Genomic DNA, 18980 nt, shown 5'->3' with positions numbered 1-18980 from the left:
AATCCCACAACTGAAAGTTGTGGGATTTATTATAACAATTAATTTGATACCAAACGTCTGGTATCTGTTACTTAAGGGGACCTTTAAAACTAAAATAAAGTCTCCCCATTCTAGCCTATGGAGGCCATTCACTACAATGAGGGAAAAATAAATTTGGCTGTTTTACCTCACCAAGGCTTATAAAACTATTTTTATAAGGTCCCTGCTTATAGTTACATGGCACCCAGCCCTAGGGGTACATAGGGCACACCTTAGGGGTTACTTATGTGTGAAAATAAGGTAGTTTAGGACTTTGGAACTACTTTTAATTCGAAAGTCAAATTTGCATCTAACTTTAATTTAAAAGCAGCCAGCAAGGCAGGCCTGCCTTTAAAATGACACTTGGCACCGCAGTAGTGCACCTACGGGTGGGTGCACTACCTATGCTAGGGTCCCTAAACCTACATGCCCTACCATATACTAGGGACTTATAGGTAGGCTGACTTAGCCAATTATAATTAGACTACTTTGCATACTGATTTTACACAGAGCACTGGCCCTGGGACTGGTTAGCAGTTCCCAGGGCACCATCAGAGTCAGGAAAACACCAGCAAAAAGTGAAAAATGGGGGCAAAAAGTTAGGGGGCCTCTGCAATCAGCCCTGTTCTCTCACACAAAACATAGTAGTGAAGTTAAATGAGGTGAAATAACAGGAGCAGCTTCTCTGGCCTCTTGCAGAGAACCAGGATGTTTTGGCTGTCTGTGTGTCTTTTTTAAGTGGCATTCTCCAAGTAGTAAACATTGAAATAATGTGATTTTTATACAGCGCCTTAATCCAAAGCACTTCAGCTAGAAACATTCTCTATACAAATATTATTCTCCATTAGAAACGAGTATTCAGTTTACTTACCTCAGAAAAATGACTGGGAATGAAGACCTACCTATCACACAGGGCCTGCAAAAATGAGCACTAAAAGCACTGCATCATCTTACCCGTGTATACTGGCAGCCCCATACCACTTAATGGATCTCAAAGAGGTACATTTCCTTTCAACCCAAACCGAAGATAGCCCTAATTCTCCGATATTGAGAGAATTACAGACAGATCTGACTCTCTTGAAGTACAAGTCTTATTGTTGGTTTGGTGGCGGAAGAGAGGTAAATCTGCCTTGTCTTTAAAAAATGTAGGTGTTGGTTAAAGTTAATCATTCACCAGAATAGCCTTGAAAAAACAATTAGCAGTTCTTGAACACACCAGTCAGTTAGCAAATGGTGAAAGATTGAAATGTGAATGACTATGCCCAGTCGTTTCGGCCTTTTAAACCTGATACAGTAAATGATACGCTCAACTGTGGCCCTCATTCATAGGAGAGGCAGCCATGTTGATAGCCGGTTTTTCAGAGGTGTCAGCTTATCAAAAACCTGCATTAGCTCCGTAAGAGTCTTGCTCTAGGATTGTTTCTTTAAACGAAATGTTTTCTGAAAATTTGGTAAAATGTTCACGTAAAACTTCATGAGTGGTTATGAAGGCTCTGAGATCTGACATCAGAAGTAGACTCATGAGAGGACAGGGCAGCCTACCAGTGCCATATGAGTCAGGGCTTTGACTGTCAGTGCAGGATTCACAATGTCAGAATAAGGGTTTCTGTTAAATGTAAGTTTACAGTTCGCAGTAGAGTGACGTTTTTCATTTCAGTTAGCATTAAGGTTCAGCAGTGGTTGGTACCAACCTGTCTACAGCAGAGGCACTAAATAGGAGCAATTCTGAGTCAAATGTATGTGCTATAGACCATGCAGTCTCATACAAATACTTTCATCTGTGTCGTGTGCAAGAGAACTTGTTTAATATATGGCCCCTAATCCCTGAATTTGAAGCTGGATATTCACCTGAACTGCAAATGCTGAAATCTTGTACAAGCTTTCAAAACCTGCCGGTAACCTTGCAAAGGGTTTTGTCAGCAAGGTTGGATCCCAAGATGACTGATGTACAAAGATTCCTAATAAGAAATCATGAATTGCATTAAATAATGATTTGCAATTTGCAAATTTCTTATTAGAAATATAAAAGGGGTTCAGTAGAAATGGGTACAATTTGGAGATAAATTTCTACCAAATGCATTGGTGCTTGTGAACCAACCTACGTATTAAAATGTTGTTTCACAAATACTGATTCATAGTGGGCCACAATTTGAGCTACCTCATTAATATACAGGAGGTAGGTTGGAAATTGAGATCCACTACGACTGGTCAGAGTCACAGGCATGGTGGCCTGCTGCTTTCAGTAGACCACCATGTCTGTGACTGCATTTAAATGAAGCAATATATATATTTGTTTACTTGAATGCAGCCCGTGTCTATCGAAAGGAAAACGGGATGCGTTTAAAGAAGAAAATAAATAATTTAACAAGCATTTTTGAGGAGCAGACAGGGTTCGCATGGACACTGCCTGCTCCTAATAAATGCATGGACGTCAGTTAAGGGTTGCCAAGGGTCGCAGCTGCGGCCACCGGCTTGCCCCTTGTGGGGCCTGACACTGTCTCTGCAACTCCTGCTTGGCCTGGCAGGCCATGGCTTGCATTCAGCATCTCCTCTGGGCGCTTCTTAAAAGAGTACTGAAAAGCAAGGCCCAGCAAGGCCTGCACTTGAAGGGGTTAATTCATTTCAGAGTGTATCTGAAGTAGGTCTGTGCGAGCAGAAGGCAGCAAAGAGCAAAGATCGTGGAGGGTTCATGCACCTTAGTAACTATTCTCACTTCAGTCAATAAGCTAGCTGCTCAGACTGTAGGACACCTGGCTGTGTCTCTCACCTCTAAATATGCCAGGCAATAAAAAAAATTCTAGCTTACGCGTCAAGAATTTTCAATTCTATTAAGGACACAGAGGCGAGGATTATGCTTCTTTTTCTTTACTGATCCAAAAAACAGCAGCCAAAGAGTTGACAACATTAAACTACAAATCCCATCAACCCTAGTAGTCCATAGTGTCCAATCCCAGGGTATCCCCAACTATAAGAGTCTCTATGACAACAGCTCCTCCTCTTTCTTTGCGATAGACGAACATACATCAATCCTTCAACTTGCCACTGAACATGACTGCGAACTCAAACACAACAGGAATCTTCGAATTCTCATCCTGAAATTTCAATCTCCTTTAGAAACGGAACCTAAATGAAAATAATAATAATATCTTTTGAAAAATTTCAATTTAAAGGGGGGGAAAAACACGAATTTGAATACATCTCATCATTACGAAGTTATACGTTGATAATTAAACATCAAACAATTACCATTGTTAAAATCTGGGTGGGATAATCCTCGCCTCCGTGTCCTTAATAGAATTGAAAATTCTTGACGCGTAAGCTAGATTTTTTTTTATTCTATGTCAGGACCGGAGGCTTCGGATTATGCTAGTTTAAAGTTGATCCACCACATTAGATGCTATATCCACAATGGGTTTATGATAGAATACCTTAAATGTACTATCTGAAGACCAATCCGCAGCTGCCATGATATCCTCAAACCTGGAACCCACACCAAAGGATTTGAAAGCCATAGCTCCCCTTATGGAGTGAGCCCCAAATACTGAGGTATCAATACCAGCTTCTCCCAAAAGCCATTTGACCCATCTAGCCAAAGTTGCTGACGAGACCGGGCCAAGGGCTTCCGAAGGGAGATTAACAATTGACCTCCTGCATCTCTTCGAGATTCACGGGTAGAATTCTCATAAGTTTTGAGACATTGAATCACACACAGTTTTTGATTATGAGGAAAAGCAGGGTATGAAATACATCTTGATGCAGTTTTTGTTCTTCTGGAAATAGAGAAGGAGACTCCCGTAGGAGTAAATACTCTACCTGTCAAATCCAAGGCTTTCACATCAGAAACGCGTCTGCATGAAATAAGGCATAATAGAACCGTCAATTTAGCCGCTAATTGTTTAGGTGATAAATCTTCATTGCAAGGCCACGACCTAATAAAACGAAGGACGACATCCACGTCCCACAAGACTGCGTAGCGTGGCTGAGGAGGTTTTACCATTCGAATACCTCGCAGAATTTTGGAAATTAAAGGGTGTTCCCCCACAGGCTTACCATATACCTGGGGGTGACCTGCTGAAATTGCAGATCTAAAATTATTAACCGTTCTGTAGGCTAGACCCTATGTAGCTAGCTCTGAGAGGAAGTTAGCTATCATGGGGATCTGGGTCCCCACGGGATCAATATCCCGTTCACTGCACCAACCCACCCATCGTTTCCAGGCTGACTCATATCGTTTATGGGTGGAGGGGGCCCAGGATTGAGATAAAAAGAACAAAGAGTCTCTTGAAACTCCCGGCACTTGCCATTGTCTCCTGAAAGTCTCCAAGCCACGAGGTGTAGTTGATTCTGAACAACTAGAGGATGAGGGGATCCCGACGGGTCTAGAAGAAGAGACGGAAATAATGCCAGAAGTATTGGGGGGGCACATGATAATGCCATCGCTACCGGAAACCATACTTGGGCCTTCCAGAGCGGTGTCACTAACACTATTTCTGCTATTTGCCTCCTTACTTGAGCAAGGACCCTCTGAATCATAGAGAAGGGGGGGAAAGCATAGTGAATGTTGTGAGACCAATCTTGGAGAAAGGCGTCTGTTCCCATTGCTACTGGATCCGGTCTCCAGCTGAAGAAGTTCGGGAGATGGGTGTTGAGCCGAGAGGCAAACAGGTCTGTTACAAAAGGACCCCATCTCTCTGACAGTTTCTGAAACAGTGAATGATGGAGCATCCAATCGCTGTTGTCCTTCAGAAAACGTGAATTCCAGTCCGCCACTACATTGGCGCGACCCGGAATATATTCTGCTATCACATGTATCTGATTCTGGAGGCAATAATGCCAAAAGTCCTTGGCAATCTCCGCTAGCATATGAGATCTGGTGCCTCCCAGGCGGTTGATATATATCACCGCTGACACATTGTCCATCCGCAAGAGGATGCAACATCTGACTTTGTCGGACGAGAGAGAGCGAATTGCAAATGCTCCCGCTAGTAACTCTAAGCAATTGATGTGGAGATTCAGCTCCTCTGGAGACCAACGCCCCCCCATCTCTACTGATCCACAACGAGCTCCCCAGCCCCATCGACTGGCATCTGATTCGATGATCATTTCTGGAGAGGATGCAAAGATGGCCTTGCCATTCCAAGCTTCCATGTGCTGAAGCCACCAAACAATCTCCGTCCTGGCTTCCTTTGATAGCGGAATCTGGTCTGTGTAAGAGAGACCCTTGCGCAGGTTTAATATCTTCAAGCGCTGAAGGGCTCTGTAGTGTAGTGGGCCCGGAAAGATCGCCTGAATGGAGGAAGCCAGAAGCCCCACCAGTCGGGCTAGAGTCCGTAATGATATAGTCGGAGAGACAAGGGCTTTTCGTAACTCTTTCTTGATTGAGACTCGCTTCGCTAAAGGAAGTCTGAGCTGAGTCTGAATAGAATCTACTTGGAAACCTAAGAATTCTATATTTTGAGAGGGAACCGTGACTGACTTCTCGCTGTTGATCAAGAAACCTAGATCCTGAAGTATTTGTATTGCCCAGGAGAGGTGTAGAGAGACTAATTCTCTGGACTGTGCCATGATCAAAATATCGTCCAGATAAAGGATGAGGTGAACACCTCTTTCCCGAAGGAACTGGGCTACTGGGCGGAGGAGCTTCGTGAAGCACCACAGGGCTGAGGATAGACCAAAAGGGAGCACTTTGAACTCGTACCAAAGGTGTATCCACTGAAACTGAAGGAATCGTCGATGAGGTGAAAAATGGGAACTGACAGGTAGGTGTCTTTGAGATCTAGACGTACTAACCAGTCTTTTTCTTGAAGAAGGTCTCTCAACATATGGATACCTTCCATCTTGAAATGGTGATAGACTATCCAATGATTGAAATCCTTCAGATTTAGTACCAATCGAAAACCTCCTCCTTTTTTCTGAACTAGAAAAATGGTACTGATGAAGCCGTTTGGATGAGGACATGTGGGTATAATTGCTTGTTTGTGCAGAAGACTTTTGATTTCTGCGTCTATGAAATTGCTCTCTGCAAGGGAAAAAGAGAGGGGAAGAGGGGGGCATTCCTGTCGGGGGGTGTCGTAAAACTCTAGTCTGTAACCCTTGACCGTCTGAAGAACCCACGGACCTTGGGAAATGCGACTCCATGCTGGGGCATGTTTCTTTAGTCTCCCCCCAAGAATCACCTCTGAAAATTGAATCATTCTCACCTGCGTTGGAGGAATCTTGAGCTCGATCTGAGCCCCGGTTCCTGAAGCCACGTCCACGACCTCTGCGGCCTCTGGAGGGGTAGAAACCCGTAAGTTGGTAATATCCTTGACCTCTGGGGGCATAACCGGCAGAGGTCTGTTGGAAACCACGGCCTGGCACCCAACCTCTATAACGCCCGTCCCTGGTAAAAAGGCCACCTGTGAACATTCGTTTCATGGAGGATTGAGCCTTGTCCAGGGCTGTAAAGGTGGAGACGTACTTGCCCAAGTCTTTCACGAATTTCTCTCCAAATAGAAGACCATTAGCTAGGGGGCCTGGTTCCGTGGTTGCCAACTCTGCTAATTTAGGATCTATTCGCATGAGGAACGATTTTCTGCATTCGGATGACATGGCACAATTTGCATTGCCCAAAAGGCAAATGGCTCTTTGGGCCCATTCTAGAACAGTTTGAGAGTCTAAGGTCGAATTTTCTACTTTTGCCTGAACGGCTAGGTCTAAAATCTTAGTAATGGGACCAGACAAATTTAGCAATTTGTCTTGACATCCCTTCCAGGCGCGATCCAGACCTTTTTTAGGGTCTTTAGAAAATTTCTTTAGAAAGGTAGCCACATTGGGGTCGGGTTTGGGGTGTCTGCCACTTTGCCCACCAGCGAGGGGCGGGGGCATTCCGATCTAAGAATGCTACGAACCTCTTTATCAAACCCTTTGCGAAGTCTTTCTTGAACATACTGGGCTACTTCATTGCAAGGGACCCATTCCGTTGACCTGGGATGAATGATGTTGTCTGGGTCGAAAAGCAAATTTCCTTGAGGAGATACTTCTTCACCGATGTAATGTTTCGATTTTCGTTTGCGTTTGCCTGAAGGTTTAGGCTCCGAGGCATCGGAATCCGATTGCGAGTCGGATGATTGAGAGAGATCTTTAAGTCCTGCAGAGAGGGTGGGAAGACCCTCGGAAGAAGGAAGATCCGAACTATACTCATGGTCGTTGAGTACGGCCGAGGCCATTTGGGAGAGAATTTCTCCTGAGGATAAAGGGTTTTTCTGTCCCATATTGATGAGATTAGGGTCTCTGGAATGAGATTTGTTATTTCGTGACCCCGATGGTAGGGGTCCCATTAATTCTCTTTGCCCATATCTGACCAGAGGTCTGGTAAATGGTTTAAGTGCTTTTATTGGCGCTTGGTTAACGGAATCTTGAACATGATAGCCCAAGGCTTGCACCAATCTTTCCTCCACCTGTTCAGGGAAGGGACCTTCCACTTCCTCCTGATAATATTCATCCTCCCCAGCAAAATAAGCCATGGCAGGATACAGATGAAGTTCAAGGGGGGAGGCAACCCCAGCAGGTAAATATTCTTTTGAAAAGAGTGGATCAAATTTTATGCACCCAGTGCAATTTATTGTGGGCCTGCAGTAATGTGGAGGGAGCACCTGCAGAAAAGCCTCCTAGGCGAGGCCTGATCGTTTACTCGCCCCGTCGGGTTTTCTGTAGGGCAATAGCACTTCTAATGCGCTTCGCGTGCTAACGAGACGGAGACTCCGATGAAAATCGGAATCTCCGGCTCCGTGCCTGCGCGAGCGCAAAAAGTGTAAAAATAGAGAGCAGACTGCTCTCCGATGCTGCACTCGCTCGGTCTCACTCGGAGACCGAGTGAATCAATATCCTCCGCCCGGCGCGCACAGCAATATTTCACAGCTGTGTCGCGGGAGGAGATTCCATTCCCCCAACAGCGCGATCGGGAACGAGCGAGGGACGTTCCCGACGCGCGAATCGTGGAATAAAAACAAAACGGGAAGCCTGAACAGAGTCTCCCGCTTATCGAGTGCCGCTTGCCCAGCTCCCACTCCACGGCCCAGAAACCATAAATTAGATAAACTAAACAGTACTTATCTCACAGAATATAGTTGAGGCAAAAAACGAGGGACTTAACTTCGGCTGCGCAGCAGCAAAGAAAGAGGAGGAGCTGTTGTCATAGAGACTCTTATAGTTGGGGATACCCTGGGATTGGACACTATGGACTACTAGGGTTGATGGGATTTGTAGTTTAATGTTGTTAACTCTTTGGCTGCTGTTTTTTGGATCAGTAAAGAAAGAGAAGCATAATCCGAAGCCTCCGGTCCTGACATAGAATTAACAGCCCATCCTGTCTGAAGCACCCCGATTTCCCTTGACATACACACAGGGTTGCCTTTCATGTCGGACCCTGCCTGGTGTTTTTAGCAAGAGGCCTACTCAGAATTAGCTCCTGCTCCCTCAGTCCAAAGTAGGGCCCTGCTTTGCTGTCTTTTCAGATCTATGCCCCCCTTTGTCCCTTTTTCGATTCCTGTCAGAACCTCAGCAGCCAAAACAGCTACTAAAGACAAAGGACACACAAATTACCCTGGCAGACGTCAGACATGAACACAAGGACAGCTCAGGTAAAGGGGAGAGCGGGGCTGTGGGTGACCTTAGCTGACAGAGAAAGACAAGGGACATTATATATGTACAACTTTGAAACTTTAACTACATAAAAAGCTGCTAGAAGAGTTTGGTTCACTATCTTAAGCCAGCTCAGTTGGGCAATGCTCCAGCTGATGAGAACTGCCTTTTTTGCCAATTGTTAAAATATAAACAAAAGTGATTTATCTATTTTATTACTCATCATTAGCAGACAGTGACACAGTGTTATGTACACCAAAGAAACACTTCTGGCACAGACAAATATGGGTTATCATTCTTGCCACATTGTGAAAATCCATGCCAGAGAAAGATGGTAGCCACACTTGGTTTGTTACTACAGGTCCGGTATCACAGTGGCAATGGCTGTAAAACATGAATATGGTACCTCTTTTTGTCAACACAGAATGTTGGCAAGTCTGCCCCCTGTTGATGGTTGTGGACTTCACATGTGACTCTGCTGACTTGCTCCTCACTCTTCGGTGTGTTCTGAATTTTGAAATGTACAATTGCGTATGCTGCCTAAAACCTGTGCTTACAAGTGTGGTTAAATATCTATTATAGGATACGTACTAAATCATTGCTGACAATGCATAAATAAGCCAATAAAAATTGTACCAATTCTGTGAAGATGTTCATACAATTTGCAGCAGTAATACAGCACAAAAATGAAGGCACAGTCCCATTATAATAAAGCATAATTGCTATCATGTTCAGCACTGTTCCACTAAGTAAACTGCTAACAGATAGTCCTGCTGCCCCTTTAAATAATAACAGCGATGACAATTGTAGGTAGTGACCAATTAAAGTTGCAGAAACATTGTAAGACAAGTCTGAGGTATGTCTCTTGAAAATGTAGCATCACTGTAGGTAAATGCAAATACTGCCCCATTAGATATCAGCATTGTTGACCGATGCAGGCAGAGCTCATTACCGAGAAGCTCGGATGCCACCTGTTTATTCGAAGTACAGGCTTTAGGAAGCATACACAATGTAAGCCCTCAAGTAAAGCACATAGAGGCTAAAATCTGGTCTCTGCTAAATCTATATAGACGGCTGTTGCTGCAGTCTACTTTTACATCCCTTGCCTCACTATTTTCTGTTTTTTAACCCACACACGATGTCTGCTGGCATTTAATGGTTTCAAGTTGCTGTTTTAATTTAGAAAACAGAACTTCTCTTATATTTTCCTGCTTGTCATTAAACATTTGCAACAGGTATTATGGGTAACCTCCCTATCTATTGCGATTATTTACTTACCAATATTATGCTGTCTCCAGATCTATCCTTGCATTTCTATCAATACAATTCCCTCAATGTGAATTATGGCCATACAGTGTCCAGCCTGTTCATATTGTCAAACTCTATATGACTATCAAATCCAACCTGCCTCACTTGAGCACAGGTCTAAAGCACTACCTCTGTTGCTAAGTACATGTGCTTTTATTGATTTAGAAAGGAGAAAGGCGTAATGGGAGAGAGGACCAGAAAAAGGCAAAGACGAGGTAAGATGAAAAAGTGCGATGAGGAGGGATGTGATGGGAGGAAGAGAGGGGTAAGGTATACAGAGAAAGAAAGAGAAAGGATGGAGGAAGCGAAGGAATGATGGTTAAAGGATTAAAAATCATAGGGAATGATGACAGAAAGTAATGGGAGCAATGAAACCGATACCAGGAGAGAGAAGAAAGAGGTTGGCAGTAAAAACAGGAGAATGATCGTAAAAAGGAGGAGAGATGAAGAAAGAAAGATTGAGAGAAGACACTATAGAAAAAAGGATGAGAGAACAAAAGAGGGAAATTCGGAAAGGAAAATAAGGATAATAGTATATGATGTAGCTGGTGTGGTATGCACCAATTTCCCCATTTTTCACAAGTTTCACTGGTGAGAACTCTCCCTATGCTTCCCTTGCAGCTGTTGGGATGGCTCACTATACTTACTTAGCACAGTATGTTGGCTGGTATAACATTATTACCAGATCTGCCTTTGGTTCCCACTTGACTGGCACAGATGTGGAACAATCAGTACCAAGAACAGAGGTGTGGCTTGCCCTTCTGGGCATCATAGTGCTACTCTCCATTTTTGCATGTTTTCTATTAAATAAAAATGTACCTTCACTGGCAGCTGAGTAATAAAGTGCTTTTAAATGTAGGTTGTGCATGTGCTTGTTGGTAAGAGTGTGACTGTGCAAGTGAAAGCTTTTGTATGCATTTGTGTCTGTGTATGTTTGCATGTGTGTGTGTGAAAGTGAGACTCACTGACAGATAGTGAGTGAACATGGCTGAGATTGAGCATGAGACAGACTAAGATTAAGAGTGACTGCAGGAGACTGAGAGTGGATGAGTGAGAGTGTATTAGCAAGAATAAATGTGCGGGAGAATAAGAGATTGTGAGTGAGAATTACTGAGCGACAAGAATTACGAGTGAGTGTGGACCACAAGTGAGAATGAGTGAATCAGTGAGAGAGAATAAGTGAGAGTGAGTTAGAAAAAGGTATTGAGAGTAAAAGGGAGTGTGAGTATGAATGAATCAGAGTAAGAATGTGTGAGAGTGAGTGCAAATGAATGAAAGTAAGAGAGTGCAAGAAAGTAAGAATGAATGAGTTCAATGAGAGAGAGCAAGTGTCAATGAGCGAGAATATGTGAGTGAATTTAAATGAGAGATACTGGGAATGTAGTGTTATGCTTTTGAGGCTTGGCATGCACATGAAATCCTTGGCTTTGAGAGGCGACCATGGCAAACACTTGTTCTGGTGTACTGAAAGTAAATTCTGATCACTACAGATTCCTTTGATTAAAAAAAAAAAAAAAAAAAAAAAAAAACTTTTACTGGCAAACTAGAGTTAAATCTTGGCATAATTGGTCCATGGTAAAATACTGGTGCTGGCATACTAGAAGTAATTCTTAACATGGGGCACCCTTTGAAAAAAAAAGGTGTTGTCATACTTTAGGAAAGTATTGACATAAGGGGAAGCCATGTCAAAATGTGGGCATTAGCACATTGAAAGTAATACCTGGCATATGAGAGGGTAATAGTGGGATACGGGATGGGGCAACCATGATACAATGCTGGTCCTGACATGCTAGAGATGTGTTTAGCATATAGGGGGCCTAGAGCACATTTTGAAAGAATGGGGTTGATTGGCTTGGCACAACATAAAAAGACATGAATATTCAGTAAGAGCCCTTTCAGAGTCTATGACGTTTTAGCTAATCTATGTGAAAAATGTGCTTTTCAAAGCACTATTTTACCCAATATTTCAAAACATTTTCTCAATGTTGGAACCCCTCAGCAGGCTCCGAACAGGAGGTGTGGCTCATTTGCTCCACTTGCTACAATTCAGAGCAAGTATTATGTCCCGACACTTTTGAAGATCATGTCAGCACCATAATATATGTTGCATTTAAAACAGACATTTGTTTGTGTTGTATTTTTATACTAATCATGCAGTTATTATGGAATGTCAGTGATGCCAATTATTGTGATGTCCTCAGGCTTAAGGTGACATGACATAACCTCCTGGAAAGACTCTGGGCAAAGACCATATTATGTAACTTTCTGTGATGTCATTAATGTCAAGGATGTGTGATGTCACTTCCACTTACCCATGCATTTTGGTAAAGTGACGTCCATGGAGAAATGTTTTGTGGTCATTCACAAATGAGAAGGGGTTCCTTGGAGACTTCTTCATGTATGCGAATGGTTACCACCAATTTTGACTTAGTGGTAAATATTGATGCTTTGCAATCCCATTTCAGCTGCAAAACGTTATTGCATATGCTAATGAATATGTAAATAAAAGTTGAGGCCTTTATACACTCCTTCCAAATACTGATTCTGTATTTAGTCTGAAATGCAGGTTGTTATTCAGTAACGTGTTACTGAATTGTAATTTGGGTTTTGTGACGCTAAAAATGCAATTTTGAAGTCACAAAGGATCAAATATAGCCTTTAAGGCTGGACAATTGCTTTGTACATTAAGCCCATGGTGCTTATCCCGAGTATCCTATCTGCTTTCTCAGGGATGTTTCCACATGCCTATGTGAGACACCGGACTTAAGAAATGAAATCGTTGCTGCTTCGTTTAAAGCCTTAAAGATCTGATTTTCATTTATACATGTGTGTAGAAAGGTTTTCAGCATGTGTCATGTGTGTTTTTCGGTAAGCATATATGGGGTGTTTTTTTGCACTGGAAGTTTGAACTGAACATGAATTAGAGTATTTTTTTTGCTTTCAGTGTTTCCGTACAACGATGGATGTTTTTATGCAAATCTGTGATGGGGATTGGTGGGCTTCTAATTACTGTACCGTTGTATCCAGACACTTTCGTATATCTGATAATCTACACACACGTCTAGTGGGATTTGATATTGTCCTCATTCCTGGTTTTCCCTGCCCAGAAATAGGTTATAAAGTATATAAAGTGCAACACAAAACAAGCATTTGCAATAGAATAGCTCTCACGTTTGCTCGAGTTAGCGCTGTTAGCGTTGTGAATTCCTAACTGGACTTTTCTTGCCACATAAATTGAAAACTAAAAGTGAAACAATTGACATAAGGAACCGATTCACAGCTCCATGACCGCCATGAGTATGAGTGCGAAGGAGAGACACAAAAGGGAAAAAAAGTTTGCTTGCAGTCAAACATATCGGCAAATGTGCAATTATCCATGTAACAGGGTCGATGGCCAAGGCGGTAACAAAACTGCCCCTAGGAGTGACAAATGCAAAACATTTACCAGTGATAACAAAGGATTTTTGAAAGGCAAGCCAAAGAACGAGTGATATTGATGGGCGTGCGGTGGGCATGGTTAAAAGCCCACAGATAGATTACAACAGGTCAGAGCGTTTGCACCCTTGACCTAAATATCATAAAGTTTAGAGTAAAAACAATACCATGTACTGCGTCAGGTAATGTTAGGTTATTCTAAATATGAAAGCGCCATTTCTTGGGAGGCACATTCTAGCCCAGAAAAAAAAAAATATATATATATTGTCTTACTTTGTAGGTGAGCTGTTGTGATCCAACAGAGGGCGCTCCAACAGCAACATCCATTATTCCATCATTATTGAAATCCAATACTGCCACTGCAGAACCAAACCTAGCCGAGGGCTGAAGAACAGTCATGGATTAATGTGTGACATATCATACTTTTTAAGTTTATAGTAAATATAGTGCAGGGTACAGGTAACCAGTGCATACAGGGGCATAGTGTAGTCAATAAGAATGGGGGGGGGCGGGTGCGAGCTTCAAGATTTGCCAACAATCAAGCTGGCATACCATGGTAAAATACATTATCTGAGAAACAAGACATGAGGGAGACTTAAGGGGCAGAGTAAAAGGAGAAACAGTGCAGATTGTTAGCACTAATTAAAACAAAATATTTTTTGGTAAAATAACTAACTTTTAAGAACGTCAAAACAGAGAGAAGAGAGAGTGTGTGAGTTTCCTTTAGTGTGTGTGTAGGCATGTAAAAATCCTAGGTGAAATCTGACAGACACCTTACCATACCCAACTGAAAGCACCTGTACCCAACTATTTACTAGTTAATACATTTATTGGGGGGGGTGTAACACCCGAAAAACCCCTGAAGCTACACCCCTAGTGCATATTTGTTTCCCTTTGCGATCTGCATTGCAGAAGGCTGCGGAAGTGCAAATAAATTACACAGTGATAGAAATGGGGTCTTTGTTTGGCAGTCAGGTTACCCCCCCTGTCCAAGCAAGGACCCTCACTCTAGTCAGGGTAAATCATACACAATCCAAATTATCCTGTCCCCACCCTCTGGTAGCTTGGCACTGAGCAGCCAGTCTTAACTTAGAAGGCAATGTGTAAAATATTTGTGTAATAAATCATGCAATAACACAGTATAAGCACCACAAGAATACACCACACAGGTTTAGAAAAATATAGAATATTTATCTGAGTAGATTAAGGTCAAAATGAACAAGATTTGATAAGTACAAGTTGAAATCTCAGTTTTGTAATGATAAGATGAGGTTTAAGTTCTTAAAAAGGAACAAGTGTCTCGTGCAAGCACAAAGTATCTGGTTTGCATCTAAGTTATCCGCACAAGACTGCAGAGTAGGAGATGCGTTGGAAACGCGGAAGTGTGCGTCGGGTTCTCCAGGTGCACACAGACGATGTGTCAATGCTTTTCCACGCAGCAAGGGCTTTGCGTGGATTTCCGGCACGCAGGCTTGGATCCTCTTTGGGTTGCGGGTGTTCGGACGACCCAGGGACGATACGGAGAAACCTGGGCGTGCAGGACGAAGTCACAGGAGCTGCGTTAATCCGGTGGGTGATGCAGGGAAATGTCTGTTGCAGGGCAGGTGCTGCATCGATTCCTCTTGCAGGAAGTTGGGCTGCATCATTCCAGTTCAGTGATGCATCAATCCGGTGGGCTGCACATCGAAGTTACAGTCACAAAGCGGGCGCTGTTTCAATCTCCACTCGGGAGCCGGGCTTCGTCATTCCGGTTCAGTGATGCAGTGATTTTCTCACCGCAGGGTAGGCTGTGCATCGATTCCAGCAGGCTGTGTGTCGATTTTCTCCACATATGGAGTTCTTTTCAGAGATGAAGAGTCTTTTTGGCCCTGAGACTTCAGGAAACAGGAGGCAAGCTCAATCCAAGCCTTTGGAGAGCACTTCTCAGCCGGGTCAGAGGGCAGCAAGGCGGCAGGGCAACAGAAAGGCAGCAGTCCTTTACGGGCAAAGCAGTCCAGGTGAGTCCTTTGAGCAGCCAGGCAGCTTCTCTTGGTAATTTGCACGTTCTGGTTCAGAGTTTCTTTCCCAGGAGGTATCTTGTTAGGAAGTGTCTGAGTTGGTAGGGTCAGGGACCCAGTTTATATACCCAAATGTGCCTTTGAAGTGGGGGAGACTTCAAAGAGTGGCTTAGAAGTGCACAAGGTCCCTTTTCAGTACAATCCTGTCTGCCAGGGTCCCAGTAGGGGGTTTGGCAGTCCATTGTGTGAGGGCAGGCCACTGTCCTTTCAAATGTCAGGCCCTCCACCCTTCCAACCCAGGAAGACCCATTCAGTATGCAGATGTGTGCAGGTGTGACTGAGCATCGTGTGTTTGTGTTTGTCTGGGTGAAATGCACAAGGGAGCTGTCATCCAGCCCAGCCAGGCGTGGATTGGAGACAGGCTGAAAGGTTCAGAAGAATTTGAGTGTAGAGAAATGCTCACTTTCTAAAAGTGCCATTTCTAGAATAGCAATATTAAATCCAACTTCACCAATAAGCAGGATTTTCTATTACTATTCTGGCCATACTAAACATGACCTGATTACCCCTTTCAGATCAGAATCTACCACTCAAACAGTATATGAGGGTAGCCCTAATGCTACCCTATGAAAGGAGTAGGCCTCACAGTAGTGGAAAATGAATTTAAGAGTTTTACACTACCAGAACATATAAACTACGCAGGTACATGTCCTGCTTAAACCTACATAGCACCCTGCACTATGGGTTACCTAGGGCCTACCTTAGGTGTGACTTATATGTAGAAAAAGGAGAGTTAAGGGCTTGGCAAGTACTTTTAAATACCAAGTCAAAGAGGCAGTGAAACCACACACAGGCCTTTCAGTGGCAGGCCTGAGACGTAGTTAAGGGCTACTTATGTGAGTGACACAACCAGTACTGCAGGCCCACTAGTAGTATTTCATTTACAGCCCCTGAGCACCTGTAGTGCACTTTGCTATGGATGTACAAGTAAATTAAATATGCCAATTGGGTATGAGCTAATGTCACCAGGTTTTAAGGAGAGAGCATATGCACTTTAGCACTGATTAGCAGTGGTAAAGTGCGCAGAGTCCTAAAGCCAGCAAAAATGAGGTCAGAAAAAGAGAAGCAGGAAGGCAAAAAGTTTGGGGGTGACCCTGCAGAAATGCTGTTTTCAACACCAGGTTTTGCTCTGCTGCAACAGAGGAAGTGTAAAAAAGTACCAGAGTGTGTTTACAATGTGCTGTCACTGCACCAGTGTGGGACTGTTATATAAGCTTTTCTGGACTTCGATCACCAGGTGGAGTCACCGTAATTTGACCTGGCATCTGCTTCCGGACGTACTAATAATACTGGGGTCATCGGTAACTACTGGGGAAGGAGGGCAGCCATAGTTACTAGATTTTTAGGGCACAACATGTGTAAATCTGTTTTCCATGCAGTATCGTAGCCAGTGTATCATGGGCCCTATTACGTTAAAGGAAACGGGCCTCCTAGCAGCTGTGTCAATTATTTTAAAAATAAAATAAAAAAAATAATCAGGGTTCAGTGGGTACCTCAGACCTCTGGGACCCGGTGTCACTGCACATGCTGCACAATGGAAGATGCGCCTCTGTTTCCACGTCACTACATATTTGCCTCCAGTGATACATTAGCGAATTTCGGCTGCATTCAGTCATCACAAATTCCGTGTGAAACACGGCAATTTATAGTTCCAATGGGACCGACCACACCAAAATTAACGGCCTTTCCGAAAGAGGCCTAAGTATGTATCGGAAGTATGATGATGCTTCGTTTCCCTGCCGCACAAATAACACCGTGACCAGGAATGTGAACTCATTATATATGCTGCTCATGGAGAGGATTCACTGCAGATCTGAGGAAGCAAGAACTCCACAGAGGTAGATAGTCAAATAGATGGATTTGAAGAGAGGAAAGGGGAGCGACAAACATATGGATTTTAATACATAAACAGTATATGCCATTTGCATTTGTTTCAGTAATAATACTATTTAAGAGACACAGTGATCCAACACTCCAATTATGTTCCACTAACTCAAGGTCCACGTTTCTGTGCGGTGGGTTTTTCCAGAGCAGTCAACTTGATATAACGTCCTGGAACTGTTTATAGACTTCCTGTCAGAGCCAATGAAGACGATACAAAGAAGGCCTTGGAGAGTGGCTTGGAAGGAATGGGAAGGACTGTAGCAATGGAGGCATTGCCTCACATGAATGGAGATTACAAGTAAACATCAAGTAATAACCCTTGTCCGCCTTCTTTACCCCAATCCTTACCTTTGAGGATATACCAAGTAGTTGCGTTATTGTCATTTATTAGTAATATCTTGTTTTTATATGACACACTGCTGGCATTTATAAGTGCTGTGAATAACAGATTTTACTATTAAGCAACATATGAAACTGAATTTAGTGACCTCGGATGGATATGTGGCTGAGTGTGCCTTGCCTGGGATCAAACTCTTGGCCTTCAGATCACATTATTAGTCAGGGGCAAGCTTACAGTTCAATCAGAGCAAACACCTCCAGGATAAAACGTTCTCCAAAACTGGTGAATTCGCTCTAAGGCATATCCAGTATCACACAGCTTAGAGCATATCTCCTAACAGAAGTTGACTCAGTTTCATCAACGGATTCATGTAGAACTCTCTATCAAGCCACTGCCTTCTATCTTGGAGGCAGCCATGCCATTTATGTACCTACCATCAGTCAAACCGGGAAGAGCTTCTCCCAGCATCACGCATGCCTTGGGCATGGCATGGCATAACCTAGTTACCATGAGTGAAAATGTAGAGTTTACTCACTTAATATGCACTCTCTAAGGTAACAAACAGAGCTGCAGTATATAGAAGGTCTCTGTATGGGTCACATAGACAGAAAGGACTTGAAAAGTGTCTGGATTCTGAAGAAGCATTCTTGCAGACAATGTGGATACAAAGAAAACACAGAAAGCATAATATCTTGGCCAACATGTAGAGATGAGGCCATCTAGAGAAAAAAGTCCTGATTGAAATGCAGGGTCACTTTATTAGGGAAAGATGGAAAATAAGACTCTCGCCACACCACAAACCCTGGTTCCTCCACCCACCAGCCAAGGTAACTGCTTTATGACAATCTATGTTAGTCAAGGTAGATCCAAGGATATCTTCTTCAGAAGCTCAAAGGAAATGTTCGAACCTCAACCCACACAATCGCCATGCACTGCTCATGACCCCATACATCACAAATACAATCCCATTGACATTTTTGATGACATTACTGATGACACCATATACCGATCAAGACAGCTGAAGGCACAAGTGATTGTCTTGTACCTGTGTTCAGTTTCGTTTTACAAATATGTTCTGAATGGCCCTTCGAAAGCTTAGAAACCTCCTCTGTATTCTTTTTCCAGCATTCTGAAAAGGTACTTCCCTATCAGATCAGGTTTACTCATGATACAGCTTTCACAATATGTTTAAAAATCTGCAGCTGACAACTCCACACCAGCCACACTGAGTGTCAAATCTGCAGTATTACAGAAATTTCAATGTACATAGCGCTATAGCTTAAAACACATGGCCCAGGATTCTAATTGGCTCACTA

The 18980-nt window shown here is 43.2% G+C and overlaps 1 protein-coding gene across 2 annotated transcripts in view; it reads right to left on the bottom strand.

The window, feature by feature from the left end:
• The window catches only part of GPLD1 (glycosylphosphatidylinositol specific phospholipase D1), an 833365-nt gene that overhangs the window by 151032 nt on the left and 663353 nt on the right, over window positions 1-18980 (bottom strand). For both annotated transcript variants that reach the window (XM_069218887.1, XM_069218885.1), the window contains exon 15: window positions 13657-13767. In XM_069218887.1, coding sequence (XP_069074988.1) covers window positions 13657-13767 — 111 coding nt within the window. The remainder of the gene's footprint in view (window positions 1-13656; window positions 13768-18980) is intronic.

This window comes from Pleurodeles waltl, chromosome 2_2, assembly GCF_031143425.1.
Source record: "Pleurodeles waltl isolate 20211129_DDA chromosome 2_2, aPleWal1.hap1.20221129, whole genome shotgun sequence".
In the NCBI taxonomy this organism is placed as follows: Eukaryota; Metazoa; Chordata; class Amphibia; order Caudata; family Salamandridae; genus Pleurodeles; species Pleurodeles waltl.
Note: the sequence above shows the minus strand (reverse complement) of the source record. Positions and strands in the feature narration are given on the sequence as shown.